Here is a 20,612-nt window from a genome sequence, read left to right as displayed (position 1 = left end):
CAACCTCAGAATGTTCTCAAAGAATCCTGCTATGGGCTCTTTTAAGGAAGGAGTGAACAGGAGAGATAAATGGCCTTTGCTTTGTAGACGACAAACCCTATTTGTGGTAAAGGGACTAAACATAGTAAGCATTATTCTTACTTCAGTTAAAACATACAAAAGACTCTGAAGAGTATCAGTAAGTGTAAATGTTTAAGGCAAAGTCAAGCCGTTCTCAGTGCTATGTATATTATACAGGACAAATTAAATAGCTGCTTCCCAAGTAACAAAACAGCCCTCCAGGGACCAGCATGTGTGGAAGGGTCTGAAAGGACCAGGCTAGTATTTTAGCTGTGAAATTCATAAAATTTCATATTGACTTTTGTTAGCTACAATACTCACTATCATGTGACCCTCAAGTCAAATTCTGACCTGTAAAATGCAAGTTTCTGGAATAGAATCACCAAAATCAATCAAAGCAAAACACAAAAACATTACAAAAATAGATATTTACTATCAAGAGATTATAACACTCAAAATCCCCTTTGAAACATAACTTTAAAAACATAGGCTGTCATTCTTTAGGATTTAGTATAACATCTTTTGACTTCATAAAACAATCAACAAACACTGCAGGAACTTACTGATTTATAGTATACAAAATCTTGTCATGACTTCTTATAGACAGAAAACTTTAAGTATCTTTCTTCATGGTCATCAAAAAATATGACAGGGGGCTGGGGAGATAGCTCAGTTGGTAGAGTGCTTGCCTCGCAAGCACAAGACCCTGGGTTTAATCCCCAGCACCACCACAAAAAAAAAAAAAAGACAGATTTTTTTCAACATTTTAGCTTCAATGACCATGAATCCGTTCTGCACTCACAAGTATCCTCGACTTGGCCATTCCCAGCGAGGGACAAGGCACTCACAGAGAAGGGGAAGGACCTGCCCACCCGGCCCTGATAAGCCTGGTGGCCATGATGTACCTGCAGTTACATGGCTCTGGCCATCTGGTACACACGGTCCCTTGAGCTTATTATTTATTGGTCAGTTAAATAAAGTCCTTCCAACATTTTCAGGAAACCGAGTCAACGTACTGAAGCTGTTGTTTCCTGCCTTCCGTGGAACTTGCCCCAGCCAGACTTCTGAAGCTGGGTTCAAGCCTCTAAGGTGCAGGCAGCGATGTCCTTGCAGAGCACAACCATGGCCGCCTCTTCACCACCCGCCGTGTCCTCCGCAGTGTCACCCACCATTCGAACATGGGCCAGAAGGGTGTCTGGCTGCCGGCTGCCCAGCCAGATGTCCTTGACATACAGAGACACCAGGAATGCTGTGGAGGCAGAAGAGGGGACAGGCCGTGAGGATGCGCCCTTTGGAGGGAAAGCCAGTGCCGCCACAGCCGCAGCCCCGGGTGGGCACTACTTTTCTGTTGGCTTGATTTTTGTGTTAATCTTTTTTACTTTAAAATGTACTTCCTTCTGATTAATATGAAAATATATTTATAATATAAATAATATAAAGAAAGCAGTAACTACAACTTAGTCTCCTCTGCTTCCGAGCACCCACGCCCGGAGCCAGCACTGAAGTCTGAGGGGCACTTCCCAGAACTGTGTCCCATCACGTCCTCAACCGCCCGAGTGAGGAGACAGGCGGCAGGCAGAAAGGCTCACTTTCCTGGCTGCAGCCAGATGAGAGGAAGAAGGTCACCCACTCCCAGGTCAGTTCGCCTGCCTGGCCAGCTGGCCCTTCCCCTCCCCGATGGAGGAGGCCACACTCCTCAAGTCCTCCTACTGTTATTAAGGCTGCATGGTTCCCTCCTCACTCACTCCTGCTTTCCCATTTGTGGGCATCCGCTAAGTGCAAGCACAGACGGGCATGCCTCTGTGCACCTGTGCAGACATCCACACGTGTGTGCAAGCGCACGTACAAGCCTGGCCGTGACATGCAGCGCAATCCTCCATCCGGGTGGTGGTCACACACCCTGCGCTCTGCAGCCTGGGAGGGCCCGCGGTTCTGAGGGAGCTCCCTTCCCCACCCCCAACCTGACTGTTGCTGGTGTTTCACCTGAAGCCAAGGCAAAGGCTTCCTCTCCCTTCACATGAGGGCCAAACGGCAAACCACAGGCAAGGCCCAGAACTGTGGGAGGCGTCACCCAAATACTTTGTTGAAGCACCAAACTGAGGAAGTTTCTGGCTGAGACCTAATGGACTCTAAGGAGTACAAGCTTCTGCCCAGCCCCTCCAGACACTCCTTCAGCTTCTAACCAAAGAGCCAGTATTACCTCGTGTGGCTTTGTCCTTCTCATCCGAAGAAGATGACGTCCACAGGGCTTCCACTGCCGGGTGGAAGGGGCTCTGTTCCTGGCCCTGGGCTGCCACCAACTGTAGCATGACCGAGGTGAACAGGAGGGCCACGTCCCATCCAGGACCCACCAGCTCCTCGGCACTGCAAAGGCGGCTGTACAGCTTAAACATGCTGCTCCTCACAGCACTGTCCCCAAGAAGATCAGCTACCACCTCCGCGTGTGGCAAAATGTGGCTCTTGAGCCAGCCAAGGAGTCCCAAAGCCTCTGCCCTGCTGAGAGGGCACTCGGCTACTGACCGCAGCACCCAGCTGACCACAAGGGAGGCGGTGGCAAACACAAGGCCTGGGGCTTCGCTCTCCAGGGTGGTCCGGTCTGCAGGCCCCTGAGTGGGTTCAGATCCAGGGACCACAGGCCCCCAGTAGGTTAGTATGGACCTCAAGAGACCCTTGCAGGTCTCCAAACTAGATGCCGTCAGTTCAGAGCTGGCCGTCACCTCTGCCTCTCCAAGCCGCCTCTTTCGGCCCCTCAGGCCTTTGGTCCAGGCTGGTACAATGGGCCTGTTCTTATCCTTGAGCATTTCTATTAATCAAAGAGAAAAATGGCAGTGAGGCTGGGGCCCCTCCTGTCCACACAGATCCTCCTCCTCTGAGGAGTGGGAGGGCAGCTCAGGGTCCTGAGCACCTGGGCTGTTCTAGAGAACCCCTCCTGCACGACATCCACTGTGACCGCCGTTAATGACGACGCTTTCATCAGTGTGTGAGAAAAGCCAGGTGCAGTGGTGCATCTGTAGTCCCAGCTCCTTAGGAGGCTGAGGCAGGAGGATCACTGGAGTTTGAGGCCAGCCTGGGAAACTCAGTGAGACCTCACCTCAAAAAAAGAAAAAAATCTACAGGAGGAAACAGAGACCTGTACATGGTAGCGTTACAGCTTGGATCCAGGAGCTCCAGCCCCCATTTGTTCTCTGGACCCCACATTACAGGGCGAGGTGGGGCAAGTAGCTCTTAGCTGCCTCCTATCTGCTCCACAGGTCAGTGTCCTTACACTTGGGTAGGTTAAGTGACTTACTCAAAGGCAAAAGCCATTTAGAAGCAGGGTTAGATCTTCACCCCAAGTCTCCCACCCCGCTCTAGGCCTTGAGGCTTTAGAAACGCTGCTCGGGATGGGAGGGACACTGGTTGCTCTGGTGGACCCAAAGCAGCTTGGGAGCCGCTGTGGGTGCTGACACTCACTCATGAGGTCCCTGACTTGGTGCTTCTCAATCGCTGCTCTCAGGTCTTCTTGCAGCTTAGTGTTTCTTTCGATGAGGCTCCACTTATGTAAGAGGACCAGGACATCTTTGGAGGAAAGGACCATCTCGTTCACAGTGAATCGACCCATGTCCTTGAAGGCCTGCAGGACGGTGGCCCGGTACCTCAGCACCGAGTTGAGTGTCTTGAAGAAGCTGATCAGCTGGGTGGAAGCCAAGGTCGGCCTGTATGGGAGCCGAAATTACAGACTGAGCAAAAGCTGCCTCCCTCTCCTGGGAGGACAGCACAGCCGAGTGGCCTGTCAATGTCCTATGGTTCACTCAGGAACCAGGGGTCCCTTCACAATGGATACCTAGCATGGCCCCCAGCATGCAGAAAAAGTGAGCTTCTCCAGGAAAGGGGAAAAGGAGCCCCAGAGTCTAACCCTTATCCTAGAGGAAGAAAGATTTGTTTGGAAACCTGGGCTAAATGAATAGGAGGCAGAGAAAGCTCAGGGTCAGGTGCCAGGAGATGCCCAGGACTCCACTCCAGGACGGTGCTGACTCCTCTCCATCTCAGGACATCAGACTCAAGGGAGGAAGGCCTGGGAAGGCCCCAGGATGGCTTCTCTCCCACGGCCAAGACCTGACCCGTGGGGCACTGGGAGGAGACACATCTCTCTGAACTCCGAGAAATTTAAAACTAAGTATCACCTATTCCACACAATATTGAAAGTAAAACTGTTATTTCAAAGAGCAATTAGTCCTCAGCAACAGCTCCCGATGACCCCAAAATAAGAAGCATGGTCGTCTAGCAGAGATGTCACTGAATTTGAAACATGAAACACAATGTCCTGCTCCTTATCAAGCAATGCTTCATTCTGAGCCTCATGTTTGCTACCAATCTTCTAGTTTGTTAGCAGAGAGAAGGAAAGTGCTAAAACAGATGTCCTGGCACCACCAACACCTGGTTACCAGCACCTGGCCCGATTCACGCCAGGACCCAGCAGAGCCCACCTGTGGTGTTGCAGTGTCCTCGGTAACAGGAAAGAGTAGTAAGTGGCAGTGGCCATTGCAACCTCAAACTGGCATGGTAGGGGTCACCTGGTGGGGTGACTCACCTCAGGTGCTTCAGAAGTGCAACAAGGACATAAAGGAACTCAGTGACCAGGTGCAGGGCGAGCAGCTTGCGGGGTTCCTGGGAGCCAGGCTGGCAGGGTGGCTGGCTGTTCCCCTCCATTTCTTTGTCCCCCAGGTTGGTCACCCACAGTGTATGCAGCAAGGAGATCACATTAGAGAGCAGCTGAGTCTCCAGAAACCTGAAACAAACATGGCAGTGGTCCGGCCCTGCCACATCCTCTCCTCTCAGTGAGTCAGTCCGTGAGGGTTGGAGGGCAGGACTGTAGGACAGGATATGGCGCTGGTGGCAGTAATGCCTGGTGGCACCGCAGCCCCCCATTAAACATATCTGCTCATCTTCTCAAGAAGTGCATCCTCTAAATGAAAACAGCGTGGTCCAGGTACAAATGCAGCTCCAACACTAGCCAGGGCACCCGCACTCCTCTCTAACCGCAGGGCTGCCTACGCCCCTCCAGAAGTTCTGGAGCTGCTGCTCGTGCTGCCCCATTTATGACGACCACCTGATTTCTGAAGCATCATGGTGTGAGCCAGGAACCAGGCATGACTGGCTAAGTACGCCTCTTATAAATATGAAGTCATCTTACAATCGATGTTCAAAGACATAAGATTTAGAAAATTTCTTTCTTCTATGGGATTTTAGGAAATACTTTTTAAAAAATACACGAAGGGCCTTGAGACCCCTGGGCTTCTGCCAGTGGTGAGTTCTTTGAGAGACAAAGTCTGCCAGCCAAGCGCAGCCTGTGACAATCTCATCACTGAGCACCTGGACCTGCCCTGGCGATGGAGCACTAAATTGCTGTCACCCGGGACTTCCAATAACCTGTCCTGAAAGGAGGAGCTCCAGGGTGGGGAGGAAAGTCATTCGGGTGTTACCAGGGGACTGCCAGGCATGCTGGGCTCAGATACACTATGTCAGAGAGCCTGGCACCTAGCAGACACTCCAGCTGCACAAAGCTGGCAGCGGACACTGCGTCCCCATCCCAGCTTCCTCTGACCTGAGCGCCTCTCAGGCAGGCAGCACTTACTTGCTCTCGAGGATGTGTAAAATCCACGTTAAAAGGCTACAGTCCCGAATGATTTCATAGGCAGACCTGGCAACTTGGGCAGCATTCTGTAAAATCTCCAGGATCCAATTCTGAATATCCAAAGCAAAATGAGACTCCTTGGTGGGAAAACCAAACTTATTTATCAAAGGCATGATTTTAAAAATGCAGTGGTATGCTCCCATTACAGGGGGCTGCCCCAGATGAAGGCTGCTTTGCTCAGTCTGTTGGAGTGTGGCTGTGAAGGAAAGCACCCTTCCTCACAGTGACAGCCAGAGACAGGCTTCCAGCACCTGACAGGCTGGGGAGAGACCCGCTTCCATAAACCCATCATAAGGAACCACCCCTCAAGCAAAGGTGGATCAAAGAAAGCACACGGCCCAGACATGCAGCAGCCCGTGGGTAGAGAAGGCAGCCCCTCCCAGCCCAGCTCTGGGCCACTGGCAGCCCACCAGTCCCTTCTGTTCCATCATCTGGAAGGGGGGCCGGTAAGATGGGACTGCCCCTGATTGGCACTGGGCCTCAGAATTCTCATATGCCAAAAAATAAAAAGCCACTGTACTCAATCCTGCTTATCCCAACGTGCTTCTTAGTCCTGACTCACTCCTATTCCCCACATTTAACAAAATATCAGAAACAAAAGCCAACTAGGAATTAATTGAAAAATGAAAGCCTTTTTCTACTTCTTAAAAAACACTTACAGAAGTCTAAGGTCAGATTCTTAATTAGCTAAGGGAGGCAGGCAGTTGAGACTCCCAACTCTCCTTTCCTTCCAAGTTTTGATGCTTCTGGGCACTAAGTGAAATCCTGGTGGCTCCAGGGCGCCTCTGTCACTTGTGTGTTCCTAAGTTCTTGGCCAGCTCCGCAGGCTCATGATTACTGATTGGTCCCTTCCTTGTGAAAGCAAAGTAAGAGGCATTCCTACCAGCCAAGGGCACTATGAGAGGGAGGCAATGAAAAGCATGTCATCTGGGGACAAATGATACGTGGTGTCACAACACTGTCCGTGAGTGAATCAGCCTGCACTGCACGCAGGCAGCAGGACAGGCGTCCATGGAACCACGTTTTCCTCACTTCAAAGCCAGGCTGGGGCGGTCAGGTCCAGGCTGGGGATAGAATTCACAAGGACTTGGCTTCCAAATAAAAGCACAAAATAGAGCAGACGTTTCAGTCTCATATAATGCTACAGCATCAACTCACCTGTGCCACTTCGTCACATAGCGGGCTGCTGAAGAAGGACAGGATAATGTGGAAGACCCCTCGCCGGGCACAAAGCTCATAGCAGTTTTTGTCACGAATCCCCTGTCGCAGAATCCCAAACACCCATTCCTGTTCGGCTTTTTGCTGCAACCCAGGCAAATAAGAAAGCATCGTTAACTAAATTCAAGCCCTTTTATCCGACAACCCTTCAAACACCACTACTTTCAAGTGGTGGCAGAGATTGACGCAGCAGCCCTGGCCTCTGTTTCCGTTTACATTATTAAAACCCTCAGTCTCTTCCTCGATTCCACTTCTTCAGGTCGGGAATAAAGGACCAGTTCAGTTGAAACACCAAGCTGTTCCAGGTCAGGCAGGGGATCTATGTAAGGAGACTTAATTCCACACAGGCATTCACCAAGGAATCCCATGAGAATGGGATCAAGAGTCAGACTGGCAGTGTTCAGGGTTTGAGAAGCAATGTGAAGATCAGTGCACAGGACAGGAGCCCTGTCTATGTGGAAGCCCGCGTGACTGCTCCTTTTTGTGACCTTGCTTGACGCTGCTTGTGCAATCATGTCAGCTGAGTGTACATGGTATTAACAGGGAAAACATCAGAGAGATAACAGTGACTGAGTGATCCAGCTGAGGAATCTCTGGGGGCTTTGGCAGCATTACCTCAAAGTCGGAGCTGAAGAAGAACTGGTAGAAGCCTGGCACTTTGTCCATGTTCAAGTACTCGTGTGACAGCAGGAACTTGCTGATCTTCCAGTACATGTGTTCCTCTGAGAACAGGCAGACAGTCACTGACTGCAGGCGTCAACAGGACACCTGAGGCTGGCAGTGTGGGAGGCAGGTGCTCTGGGTATCAGCCATGAGGTCCTGTCCCCAGGGAGCTTTCCCACCCTTGTCCAGAATACCAGTTCTTGAAAATGAGACTACAGCTGGACACCTGATGTGCAACTGTACATGGGCTTTCTCCTGTGGTTCAGAAGCCACTGCTGGACGTGCCACACAGACAGCAGCCCAGGGCGGACACCACCCATCAGCCCACTCCCCTCCGCTTCCCAAGGAGAAGACCTGTACCAGGAAGGGAGGCTCAGGCAACTCCTGGGAGCCTCGGCTCAAGAACACAGCAGGGGTGAGACCTTCCTCCCGCTACAGCCTGAGTCAGCCTGGCACCTGCTGTCCCCATGTGTCCCACCACAACACAAGTGCTGATGTGGGACAGCTACACCTGGTGCCACACACTGGACGGGAGGTGAGGACCACGGATATCATGGTCTCTGCTGTATTTTCTCATAATAAGATCTTATCTTTAGAGTCTACAAATTATTTTAAATTATTTCCCTTCCTCCTCAAATTTGTAAGGCAGGGAAAAACCATGTCATAAAAATCATACAGGAGATGAAAATCAGATCTGACTTCTACCAGCAGCCTGACTACAAGCTAACTGTGGCTCTTGGAATGTCATTTAACCCTGGGGGCCTCAGCTGGTGTGAGGGCCAGGGCACTGACTGGGGGCAATTTCCTCACCTAGGTACAACCGGCTCTGCTGGAAGAGCCTGCAGTTCCTGGTCATACCAACATTCCATCGTTTTCCTCTCAATAATGGCAAAACAGGGACATATGATGAACTAAGGTTTCCTACTTACACCCCCTCAGTGGAGGTGTCCTGCTTCCCTGTGGGTAACACGCTGGAGCTGTGTTCTCACAACCCAGTGACGCCTGCACAGCGACTCCATGCTTTCCAGTTAGGGACCCAAGAGCCACTCTGCCTTCTCCCGAGCAGGGATCCACGAGTCCGTGAGTGAATCAGCTGCACTGCATGCAGGCAGCAGGACAACCCGATGGGAGCCACTGTGCCAGGAAGTCTGTGAGGGTTCTGGGGTGTGTAACACACAACACCTGCGCAAGGATCCTGCAGGCATGGCCGTGGTGCTACTAGCACCCCCGCTTCAGAGTGAAGACACGAGGCAGGGAGCAGCCCAAGGCATCCTGGCCCAGCTCAGTCCTCGATGTGGTCACACCCAGGGACGCTGTGACAGGCCTGAGTCTGATACAATGTGCAAACATGTGCTGATGTTCCTGCCCCATCACACACACTGTTCTGCTTCTTGCTTTTTTATTTAGTTTTCTCTGGATCTTCTCCTACAGAGCTCCATCACTTACTTACTGTCTACTACTGATGGGCGTTAAGGCGGCTCCCAGTCTCTCACTATTACAGACTCTGAGTGGCCTTGAACATGTCATTTCTCACACATATGTGACTGATTACACTTGTGGGATAAATCCCAGATGCCAACTTGCTCAGTCTCAAATTTTCAATTTCTCCTCAACCACATTATATCAGGGGTACCTGGTTTCAAAATCTGCAGAGCTGCCTTGGCAATGAAGAGAGCCAGGGTAAAAGTGAGTCTCGCATTCGGGGCTCGAATACCATTCCGGACCACATCCAACAGGTAAAGCAGCTGGAAAACGGGGTGAATGGGGGGAGAGAGGCACTTTCAGAACCGTGACTCTGTAGCCAAACCACCACTGTGCAGGTGTGCCTGTCCACCCACCCCACGGACACGAAGGCTGCAGCATGTAGCACGGGACACCAGCTGGCCACCATCTTGGGGATACTCTTCACTTCTCACCTTCTTTCAGGAGGCAGGCCCATGCCCAATGGCAAAAAAAAAAAAAAGCCAGGTGCTACACCCTGAAAGGCCAGTAAAGGGCACAGAAGTCTGAGGGCCAGAAATCTTCACCACTGAGTTCAGACCAAAGGAACGCTCAACAAAAATCAAGTGTCTGTCTACCCACAGGAAGAGCCTTTGTAAGGGGAAAGCTTGCTCTTACTCCCCAGGGGATGAGTCTCGAAGGCAGCCTCCTGCATCACCTCCCAGAGGTAAAATACTAGTTCCTCAGCAGGTCTCCCAGCAACACGCCAGCTTCAGTGAACGCCCACCAGACCCAGCGGACAGCCGGCTAGCTCTCTGACCTCCTCGTCCGCCCTCCCCCACAGGCTTGTCCCCACTGCCTGCTCACCTGGGACTGCTCCCGGAACCGAGCACCCTCCAGGTGTGAGTAGTAGGCCGCCAGGACCGAGTAGGCCGCAGCTCGCATCTGGGGGTCATAGCTACTCAGGGCCGCCACAGTTAGGCCCAGAGCGTTTGAATCCAGAAATTTTCGACAATCCACCACAAATTCTATGGGAAAACAAAATACTGTACTAAACACATGACAGGGTTTCATGACTCCCGTGCGACCTAGAAAAGTCAATTTCTTTTCTGCATCTTACCAATCTCAGCTACATCTACAGGACATAATAAAGTCTCTCTCTGGCTCCCTAACTGATGAAAAATATTTTCCCTTTTGTAGCAATAACTGCCATGTCTTCGGTTTCTAAGATCTTCACTGGGAATATTTCACTGCTTTCCACAAACTCCAATGATGTCCAGAAAGGAACAGAGAGCACTGAAGCCCAGGGTTGCATGCTCAGCCAAGAGCTGGGGCCATGACTGGGGTTCTGCAGCCAGCCCCCAGGTCTGCCCGTTCAGCACACAGCCTCGTTACTACCTATACGCACCACCTAGAAAAATACAGAAGGAAGGGGAAGCTGAGAAATGCAGCCAGTAAAGCCAGTCAGATCTGGTCCATCAATTTTACGAAGGACTAAGCTACATCCAACCTGCAACCCTGTTCATTCTTCAAACAACAAAAATCTCTCAGAAGATTGGCTCACCGCGCTTGATCAACAGCTATAGCCAAAAGAGCCTGCTGGCTGGCATCTGTGGGGCCTGGAGATGCACCCGACTGTTGCAGACAAGGACAAGACTCAGGGAGACCAGATATGGGGGGCTCTACCACAATGCAGAGACTGATTTTCACTAATGAAATTCAGAGTACTTCAATTCCTCTCTAATAAGAACCCAGGCCTTTTCCTAAGACAAATTATGTCAAGAAGGACTTGGAATAGAGATAGGCCCATTCTGTTAAAAAATTATTCATCTGAGCTGGGAGCAGCGACGCCTGCCAGCAAACCCAGGGACCTGGGAGGCTGAGGCAGGAGGACTACAAGTTCAAGACCAGCCTGGGCAACTTAGCAAGAACCTGTCTCAAGATAAATAAAATTAATAGGGCTGGGAATGTAGCTCAGTGGTAAGGCATTTGCCTAGCATGCTTGAGCCCCTAGGTTCAAACCCCAGTGACACACACACACATACACACACACACATTAATCTGGCCATGATAATTATCCGTAATGATGTTATGATGTTCTTTACAGTGAGTAACCAGTGGCCTAGTTAGGAAATATATGCAAGCCAAACAAAAAGACTGCTCTAAGTGGGTACTTTTGTAATACACTACCAACAGAAGATATACTATCAACGGCATTTTTAAAAAGTTACAGGACAGATAGAGCATGTTAAATAAAGAGACACAAACCAAGTTTCTAGGGATGTAAACTATAATGCTTGAGATGAAAATGTACTGGATGGGTCCATTGAATTAGATACTATGGGAAAAAAAAGGCTTGTGAATAAGAAGATGGTAATAGAACTATCCAAACTAAATCGCAGACAGAAGAGCATTTTAAAAACACCTGTGAGCTGTGGGGTGATGTAAGCAGCCCTAATTCCAAATTTGACAACAACCATAACCCACACAGAGCCAAGAGGCTCAAGGAACCCCAAGCACGAGAAATGAACAAAAAATCATATCCAAATACATCATAATCAAATTGCTTGAGACTAGTGATGAAAAAAGATCTTAAAAGCAGATACATAACAGACAGAACAAAAGGAAGAACAATGCCAGATGATGATTGTTAGCAAGACTGTGTGACCCAGAAATCACTGGAACAACATATTTCAAGTACTGTACAAAAAGCATATTAAACTAGAATTCTATTCCCTTTGAAGACCGTCCCAAAGTTTTTTTCAGATATAAAAAAGCTAAAAGACCAATCACTAGCAGACTTGAACTATAAGAATTCTTGACTGAAGTACTTAGACTACTAGAATGATATCAGATAGAAAGGTGGATCTATACCAAGGGCTGCAGAGAACAAAAAATGGCACCTACGGGAAGGGAGACCATCAGAGAAGAGAAGGGCAGCGGGAGGAGGGGGGCAGGAAGACGACTGCAGCAGGTCTACGCAGGTATGGATATGGCATAATGAAACCCTTCATTCTGTGTAATTAATATGCACTAGTAAAAGAACTGATGACCACATGGTGAATATAAACAAGTAAATCTCTTTAAAAAATAATGAGGCAAAAATAATAACCTATTGTGAGGTTTTAGATTTTGAAGTAAAACATGTTGTAAGAATAGCACGAAAGCCAGAAAGGGAATAATGGGTCCATACCATTGTAAGGATCTCACACTATGCCTAAGGTGCGATCGTCTGCACTGCAGGTAAATGGCAACAAATTAGAGGCATGCAATACGAACCCTAAAGCAATCACCACCCACAATATGTAGCTAAATATCAACAAAAAGATAAAAACAGATCATAATCTCATTAAATATAAATGGTGAATATATTCCAAATAAAAGGCAGAGATGGACAGATTAGAAAAGACACAGAACTCAGGTGCACACTGCCTACCAGAAGCCCACTTTTAACATAAACACACAGATAAAAACTGGAAGAACGGAAAAAGAACCATCATATGACTTGTGGGCTCCAATAGGTTATGGACTCAATTTTCTAATTTCTAACAAGTGATTATTTTTGATGCGGAAGGAAAGTTCAAAAGCTTTAAAAGCATCAAAGTGGATAAAATTAAAATTGTTTTGGAAAAGAAGAGCTGTGTCTGAGAGACACCTACATAACAAATACTGTACATAGAATATATGTGGATGAGAGAGTAGTCTAAACATTTAATGTTACACTCACTAAAAAGAGCTGGTACTGAGCTGGCTGGGATATTTTTAGTAATTGCTGACATTCTGAGACAAATGAATTTTCCACATGTTCATAAGGAAAAAGCAATTTCATGTTTCAAAGTCGTCTCTGCTATTCTATGGAAGCATTGGCTTTGTAAACACTTATGGAAAAGGGCTGTCCTTGGGATGCTGAAAATATAATAGGCTATTTAAAAACAGTTATAAATGTCACTCTGTTTGAAGAACCTCATGAATAGCAATTTGGCCTTCAGACCAACAGACCTTCAGAGAATGGCTTAATTGGGACTATTATCCAGGATTAAATTTGGAATGACCCCTGGGTCAGTGCCCCCATGCTCAGGAGCATCAGGAAGTCTTGCTCAAGCTTCTTACACAATTCCCTGCCATGTGCACAGTGGGGTAGAACTCAGTACAAGAACAGTCTGCTGGTCATCTGGTGATGAGGCTCAGAACAAGTGAGCCTTCCTGTGCTGGCTGCTTTGTGGCTTACGAGCTAAAGATTTCAGAACTGTTCTGTTGAGGACAAGTCTTCGTTGTGGAAAGTGTTTGTCACTGCCATTGCTAACAGCCTTGACTGGCTCTATTTCTTGGTCAGGGACTTAAAGAAAAGAAGCAGTAAAGTTATGAAAATAGGTTTCCACTTGCAGCAAAGGGTTGAAAATGGAGCTGTGAGTTGTGGTTTCTCTGAAGACTGAGACTAGCCATGTGCCCGTGTTGGGACCACAGGAGTTCAGCAGCCCCTGGGTCAGGTAGAAGTGCAGACACACTGTTGGGACCTCCTACTCCCACAGCTTGGTGAATTCATGGATGTAACATGTGATAAGGAAGGCTGGCCCCAGGATGCACTGTGAATGGTGCCATTTATGTAAAGTCCAAAAATGGGCAAAAAGGGGCTTGTGGAGCTACCCACTATGCTTTCCTATTTGATCTGGCTGGTGGCTTCACCAAAACTCAGCCTGTGCAACATAATTCATGGACTTTTCTATATGTCAGTTTAACTCATTTTAGTGCTGGGGACTTTCCTCTCCCAAAGAACTGGTGGGTTTTTGTTGCTGTTGTTATTTGTTTGGATTTTTTTATTAGAAGCCAACAAAATCTGTTTAAACCACCAGGCACCTGTTTTTTGCTGAGGAAAAGAAGTCCAAAGCAACACCTAATAAACCTACGGTTTGGAGGGTACTGGTGTTTGTTGTATCTATTTCCTTTTCCACCTCAATGCTTTTTTAAATGCTCTACTTCAATCTGAATTTTAATACCACCAGTATTTTGAGTTACTAAAAATCCTTTTCAAGATGAGGACTAATGTGCTTTGCAGTTTTTTAAAAAACATATTATACCAGAGCAAATCAAATAGTCTATATTGGGAGATTTAAAGGTAAGGAGATTGGTGACTTTTATATTTCCCTCAAAAAAGGCTCCCAGGCTCCCAGGATCTGCCCCCTACCATGTAAAAAAGGAAGTAAGTATTCAAGACTTAGGGAAAAATAACCACCTGATTTTACTGTTAAATATTTTCCTAAGAGTTAAATATTCTCTTAAGAGTTCTATTGTGAGACTGAGGAAGAAACCAAACGATTTGTTCTAATTTGTTCCAGTAACAATGGCCAGCAAACTCATATTTTTAGACTATGGAAAATTTACTTCCATGTTTGATGAAGAACAGACATGGCTGGCACCATCGAGGCAAGGAGAGAGGAGTGGATCTGCCTCTGTTAGCCTACTGCCTGTGGCTACCAGGGTGATTAGGACACCCATCTGCTTTTACTTTTCTGACATTTGTACAAAATGTCCCTGTTCTCTTGCAAATAAAATCTAGTATTAGCAACTGAACTGTGTTCTTTAAGGGGAGTCAGTGCCAGCACCAAGGGCCACTGATAGGGAAATCTCAATGAAAAGTCAGCCTTCTTTGATCCTGTTAAAAGGGTTACAATGCACAATGGTAGAGGTTTAGCAGGTCTGTTCACAGGTAGGAGGCTTTTGTATATAAAAAGAAAATTTCAAGTTTAAAAAAGCAGAAAAAAGACGAAGAGTCCACCCCAATAGACACAGCTATGAGCCCCATCCAAGCAGGCCATGAAAGGACCACAGAAGTCAAATACACCTACCAGGTGCTGAGAGTCCCTGGGTTGGCCTGCTCCATTCCAGGAGTAGAACTGAGAAAGCAGCGACCAGAAGTGCCAACAGGCATTGACCACAAAAGCCTACTCTCTGGAGCCAAGACTAGAAAGTGGGCAGCCCAGAGACAGAAAACTCAGACAGCAGAGGACTCAACTTCTAGCCAAACACCTCACTGTGGTCCCCTGAACATGCCAACCAAGGCAAAGTAGGCTGGCCAGAATTCAGCACTGCCAGGCTGTGAGGAGGAGCCCGTTTCCCTGCGGAGGCAATATCCCAGAAGGCCTCTCACCCCTACTGGGTGTCACGGAAGCCCAGTGGAGAGCGAGGACTTCCACCACTGCCTGATTCTGACAAGGCCCCTTGCCTGGTGCTGGTAACAGCTACTTCTACCCTGCCTCCCAGGACAGTCCCCAGGAGGCCTGGTGGGTGGTGGGGCTCCCACTCCAGCCCCGCAGGAAATGGAGAAAGGAGGACTTTTCAATAAATGGGGGCTGAACAACTGGACATCAGCAGCAAACAATCAAACCTGGACCTCAACTTCATGCCTCATGTAAATATGAACTCAAACAGACCCTGGACTTAAAAAGAGTAAATCTATCTAGTTTAGTAGAAACTTTTGCCCTGTTAAAGAACCTGTTTAGAGGATGAAGAGATAAGCAGACAGCTAGATATGTGAACCACATGTCTTTCCATGGACTAACACTATATCTAAAATACATAAGTAAACTTCAAAATTCAATCAACAAATAATATCATTAGAAAATGGACAGAAGAAAAGGATGCACATTTCAAAGAGGAACTCTTGGTCTTCTTTACTTGGGAAGTTCAATTCATCTTTGCTAACAGGTATATAGCATTCCCAAGTTATCCAGTTTCAGTTATCTGTGTTCAACCATTGTCTGGAAATACTAAATGGAAAATTCCAGAAATAAGCAATTCACAAGTCTTAAATTGCAGGCTGCTCTGAGCAGCACGATGAAATCACACGCACGTCAGGCCCAGGAAGTGAATCATCCCTTGGTTCACTGCCTCCTGCAAGTCACCTGGTAATCATTTCTACTATCAGACTCATTGTACCGCAGTGCTTTTTTCAAATAACCTTTATTTCACTTAATAACCCCAAAGTGCAAGAGTGATGCTGGCAATTCAGACATGTTAGAGGTCATAAAGTGGCGAAGTTCTCAACTTAAGGCAAGAAAACAAACTATGCTGAGGTTGCTAAAATCTATGGTAAGCTTTTGTTAATTGCTTACTGTGGGTGATCTATTACAAACTTTCTGTGTGCACAGGAAATAACAGAATATATAGGGTTTGGAACTACCTGCAGTTTCAGGCATCCACTGGGGGTCTTGGAAGATATCTCCCCAGGTGAGGGGAGACTATTATACATATATACACGTTTTTACTCCCCACCACCCACATTCATCCATAAAGACTGCCCCCCTAAAGCTACTAAGCATAAAATAGACTTACACCAAAACCAAATCACCCTCAACAGACTGACTCAAACATAAAAACTATAGTTTCTGTTGGCATTTGACCACTATCTAGTGAAAGTTCGGAAAATGCTCATCATTAGGAATTAGGAAAACATTGAGGACAAAGAGATATTGAGATAAATATTCAAAACATGAATACTGTGACTGTTATGGTTTAGACATGAAGTGTCACCCCAAAAATGCATGTGTAAGAGTACAATTTTCCGGTGAAATAATTAGATCATGAGAATTATAAAGTAATCAGTGGACTGATCCACCGATATACATTAACTAGGAGGTCACTGAGCAACTGTAGGCAGGCAGGGTGTGGCCAGAGGAAGTAGGTCACTGGGGTGCCTGCCTTTGGGGTTTACATTTTGCTCCTGATGAGCAGAGCTCTCTCTCTCTCTCTCTGCTTCCTGGTTGCCAGGTCCTGAGCTGATTTCCTCCACCATGCCCTCCCACTATGATGTTCTGTCCCACCTTGGGCCCAGAGCTATGGGGTTGGCCAATCGTGGACTGAGACCTCTGAAATTATGAGCCAAAATAAAAATTTCCTCCTCTAAGTTATTTTGTCAGGCCTTTTGGTCAGAGCAATGAAAAAAGAGTCAGACCTAAACCTGGAATTATGGCAACAATTGCCCACCATTGTCAGCTGACCCCAGGAGCCCACACAGCAGCTAGGAACCCAGGAGAGAGGCTGCATTTACCTGGCCTGGTGAGTTCACTGAAGAGATGAAGGAGAAAGCAGGGGTCATAAAGGCCACTGAGATCCACCTTCACACTCTTGTCTTTAAAGATAGGTTCCTGTGAGTCCTGGAATAGCCAAAACCAATAAAAATGCATGATTCAACCTCACAAATGTATCAGCATATCAATGTTAAACTACTGTTACATAACTCAAATTATTTTGAATATTTAAGAGCATAAGCAGAAGAGATTCTATAAAAAGCAATGCTTACATATGAAACAATATGATCTTTGGGATTCGCTTCAAATAAGCTTTTTCGGGAGGGGAATGAATGATACAAGGTAGCCAGTCTGGGTGATGGGTACCTGGGGTCCGGTCTGTTCTGTACACAGTTGGGCTTTTACTTAATAAAAAGTTAACAAGAAAGATGATGCTGGGTGTAGATGGAGCCCTGGGAGAGGAAGGGGCAGAAGGCAGCAGCCGCACCTCAGGAGGCAGCAGCCTCCGGTTCAGGGGGAAGTGCAGGATGGTCTGCATCATCCGGTCCCGATCCAGCAGGCGGAGTATGTCCCCAACACTGGGCTGCTGCCACAGCGACTTGCCCAGGCTCCGGCACGTCTTGTGATGTTCCACAGCCGCTGGGCCCCACAGCAGCACCCTAGAGCCAGAGAGGGGAGGGCAGACCGGTCACAGGGACCTAATAGGAACAGCACTGATGACGACGATGACAAGCACACCAGACAGCACTTGTGAAGCCACTGGTTCATGCAGGTGCCATTCCAGGTGTGCTCCATGTGTTCTGTCACCTAATCTCCACCAGGGTTGGTGACGATGACAGAAGCCAGCATCCATACAGCACTGAGGACGTGCCTGGCACCATCCTAAGCACTTCATGTACATTAATTCATTTAATCTACATGATACCCCCACGGAAGGCAGTATTACCCACTTGAGAAAATAGGGAAAAGAAGCATAAAGTTTAGGAAAGATGCTTGGCTGGTACCTGCCCAGCTGGTAAGTGGCAGAGCCAGGATCCAAACTTGGGAGCCTAACTGCAGAGCCCAGATTGCACCAGTGGCAGGCAGAATCCTGACCTTCCCCTGCCCACAGGCCACGCGAGAACCAGGTCAGCCGGCCCCACCTGAGCGTCCCTCACAGGTATGCCACATACACTGTGCAAGCCACAACCCCCACTGCGACTGCCCAGAGAGGCCCCTGCTTGCCTTCTGCCTAGAAAATGACAGGCCTCCCTTTCCCCACTCCACCCCATTTTCCTTCTTACCCTACTTATCCCCCCAGTATGGCCAGGATGCTCCCCAAAGCCAGCTCTGAGGAGGGCCATTCCCTGCTCTGAGGTGTCAATCAGCTCTGCCACCCCCGGACAGAGATGGTAATTTGGGGACCTGGAAGTGCTTCTGCGTTCCTCAGCTACCGGCCTGCGAGCGCCCTTCCTTCCTTCACACTCTCCTTCCTCCTGGGAGCTGAAGGGAGCTCGCATAACCTCGGTCAGCTGTTACTTGCTGGGCAGCCTCACCTGGCCTTCTTTGCTCTGAGTTTAGGGTGATCTGAGGCAAAACAGACAGTTGGAAGGGCTCTTTCTGCATACTGATGAGACCTATGCCTGATTTGCTCTCCTTTCTCACTCAGGTAGACAGGGACTGTTCTATTCCAGGAGGGGTACAACTGACAGAGCACCAACCCCAAGGTGAGAGAGAGAGAGAGGTCACTGCATGAGGGGAAAGAATGGGAATATCTACACAAGATCTGGGTATTCTTGATAGAATGTTCTTCTTTCTTTTCTCTTTCTTTGGGGTGGTGATAGCTTCTGAGCTAATATAGCTTTCAACTTTAAGCAAAGTGAGGCAGTTCCTGGGAGCCCAGAATAGACAGAGGAAGACCAACAGATGGGGGGCGGGGGAGAGATACTCACGTGACGGCAGCAGACAGGAGAGAGCAGACCTAATGCTCAATCAGCCCTCTTCACTCTTCTCCCCCAAACCCCAAAACCCCATCACACATCATTCTACTTAAAGTGAAGCGTGAAGAGAAAGGTTTTCAGGAAAATTAGCCACAGGAGACCTCTTAGCCAGGAGTGTCGAGGGGCAGTCCTGCGCCAACAGGCACCACCAGTCAGCAGGCGGCCCGCCAGCAGACCCACCCTTCTGGTGTGAGCCAAGCCTTGCCCGAGCAGCCCACGCTGAGCTGTGCATGAGCTAGAGGAGCTCTGTCCCTGTCACCCTGGTCCGAGAACTGAAAACCAACGAGGACACTCTCAGGTCTGGGGTTTGCTGTGAGGAGAGGCAGGAGCACCACGTTGGCCAATGCCCTCAGCACTACTGGTCCCTGGCATGCGGGCCCGGCACTCACCTGAAACTAATGAGGCTGAGCTTGTTCTGTTCATATTCCCGGAGGAGAAGTAAAATCTTCTGATCTGGAAGTCAACGAGGGTCCCTTTAGGAAGCTGAGCTCCTTAAACACGCCACGGGGTACACCCCACCAGTCCTCAGCCCTCACCCAGGATGCTGAGGGTGGCGCTGTAGGCCCCAAGGAGCACGGCAAAGTGGCTGCTCTCACAGACAGAGGGGCACATCCTCACCACGGTCACCATCAGGTCCACCAGCGCTTCTGGAGGAGAAACACCAAAGCTCAGTTCTGCAGGGACACATGTTCAAGACAGGAGTAGGGGGCACATTCCAGGGAACATCGAAATGCCTGAGACAGCCTCTCCATGACTCTGGGCTTTGGGCCACTGCCTAGTCCCTTCCCCTTTTTGTAAAATAAGCATATCTTCATAGTCGTGGTATCCCTAGGTCTTTGACAAGGCTGCCTTTGACAGTCTCCGCTCATGCCCCTGCACAATTTTAAGCCACCCAAGATTCGTAAACCCAAGCGTTTCCCCCTATGGTTCTTGTTATGGTCTGGCTATGAGGTATCTCCACAGAGCTCCAGTTGATGCAGGAATATTTAGGGGTGATCTGACTAGATTATGGGAGCTGGCTTCCAGGAATGAGCAGTGCTTCTCCACACGTTCCTCCGTGACGTGCCGCCTCACCTTAGGCTCCAAACAATGGAGTTGGCCCAGCATGGAATCAATCTCCAATGCAGTGAGCCAAAGTAAACTTTTCCTCCTCTAAGCTCTTGTTGGATACTTTGGTCACAGCAATGAAAGGCTCACACACACTATTATGCTACCACAGTCTACATTATTTCTCTTCCTGCTTGAATAGTCACCTATTATTTGAATTGTCACCTATTATTTGGGTGACAATTAACTTCCACCCAGCAGTTCATTACTGACTGACCCTGTGGAGATTTCCAGTGGTCTGAGGTGTTGATTTTGCTTCTTTTTCTGAGGGGGCAGGGACTTTCAGACATCTTGGACATCCTCCATAGTCTAAACCACACTCGGGACTCCTGGCCATAAAGTAGCTGTTTGGTGAGTTTGGGGGGAAGCCTAAGCCTGGCTTTAGAAGAGCTCACAGCCGTGAACTGCCAATGAGCAGGTCCTACCCGCTTTCCCTCGGTACGTTTC

At 48.4% G+C, this 20,612-nt stretch overlaps 1 protein-coding gene across 1 annotated transcript in view; it reads right to left on the bottom strand.

The window, feature by feature from the left end:
* Positions 1–805: 805 nt before the first annotated feature.
* The window catches only part of URB1 (URB1 ribosome biogenesis homolog), a 67,059-nt gene continuing 47,252 nt past the window's right edge, over positions 806–20,612 (bottom strand). The window contains exons 27-39 of the mRNA XM_079156416.1: positions 19,595–19,705; positions 19,448–19,511; positions 17,567–17,738; positions 17,100–17,205; positions 9,923–10,083; positions 9,249–9,360; positions 7,568–7,674; positions 6,893–7,036; positions 5,675–5,784; positions 4,631–4,828; positions 3,514–3,755; positions 2,261–2,863; positions 806–1,309 (exon numbers count right to left, since the gene is read on the bottom strand). Of these exons, the coding sequence (XP_079012542.1) occupies positions 1,137–1,309; positions 2,261–2,863; positions 3,514–3,755; positions 4,631–4,828; positions 5,675–5,784; positions 6,893–7,036; positions 7,568–7,674; positions 9,249–9,360; positions 9,923–10,083; positions 17,100–17,205; positions 17,567–17,738; positions 19,448–19,511; positions 19,595–19,705 (2,303 nt within the window). The 3' untranslated portion in view covers positions 806–1,136. The remainder of the gene's footprint in view (positions 1,310–2,260; positions 2,864–3,513; positions 3,756–4,630; positions 4,829–5,674; positions 5,785–6,892; positions 7,037–7,567; positions 7,675–9,248; positions 9,361–9,922; positions 10,084–17,099; positions 17,206–17,566; positions 17,739–19,447; positions 19,512–19,594; positions 19,706–20,612) is intronic.

Source organism: Sciurus vulgaris (genome assembly GCF_902686455.1).
Source record: "Sciurus vulgaris genome assembly, chromosome: 10".
Lineage (NCBI taxonomy): Eukaryota > Metazoa > Chordata > Mammalia > Rodentia > Sciuridae > Sciurus > Sciurus vulgaris.
The sequence above is the reverse complement of the archived record's forward strand: the minus strand, read 5'-3'. Positions and strand labels throughout refer to the sequence as shown.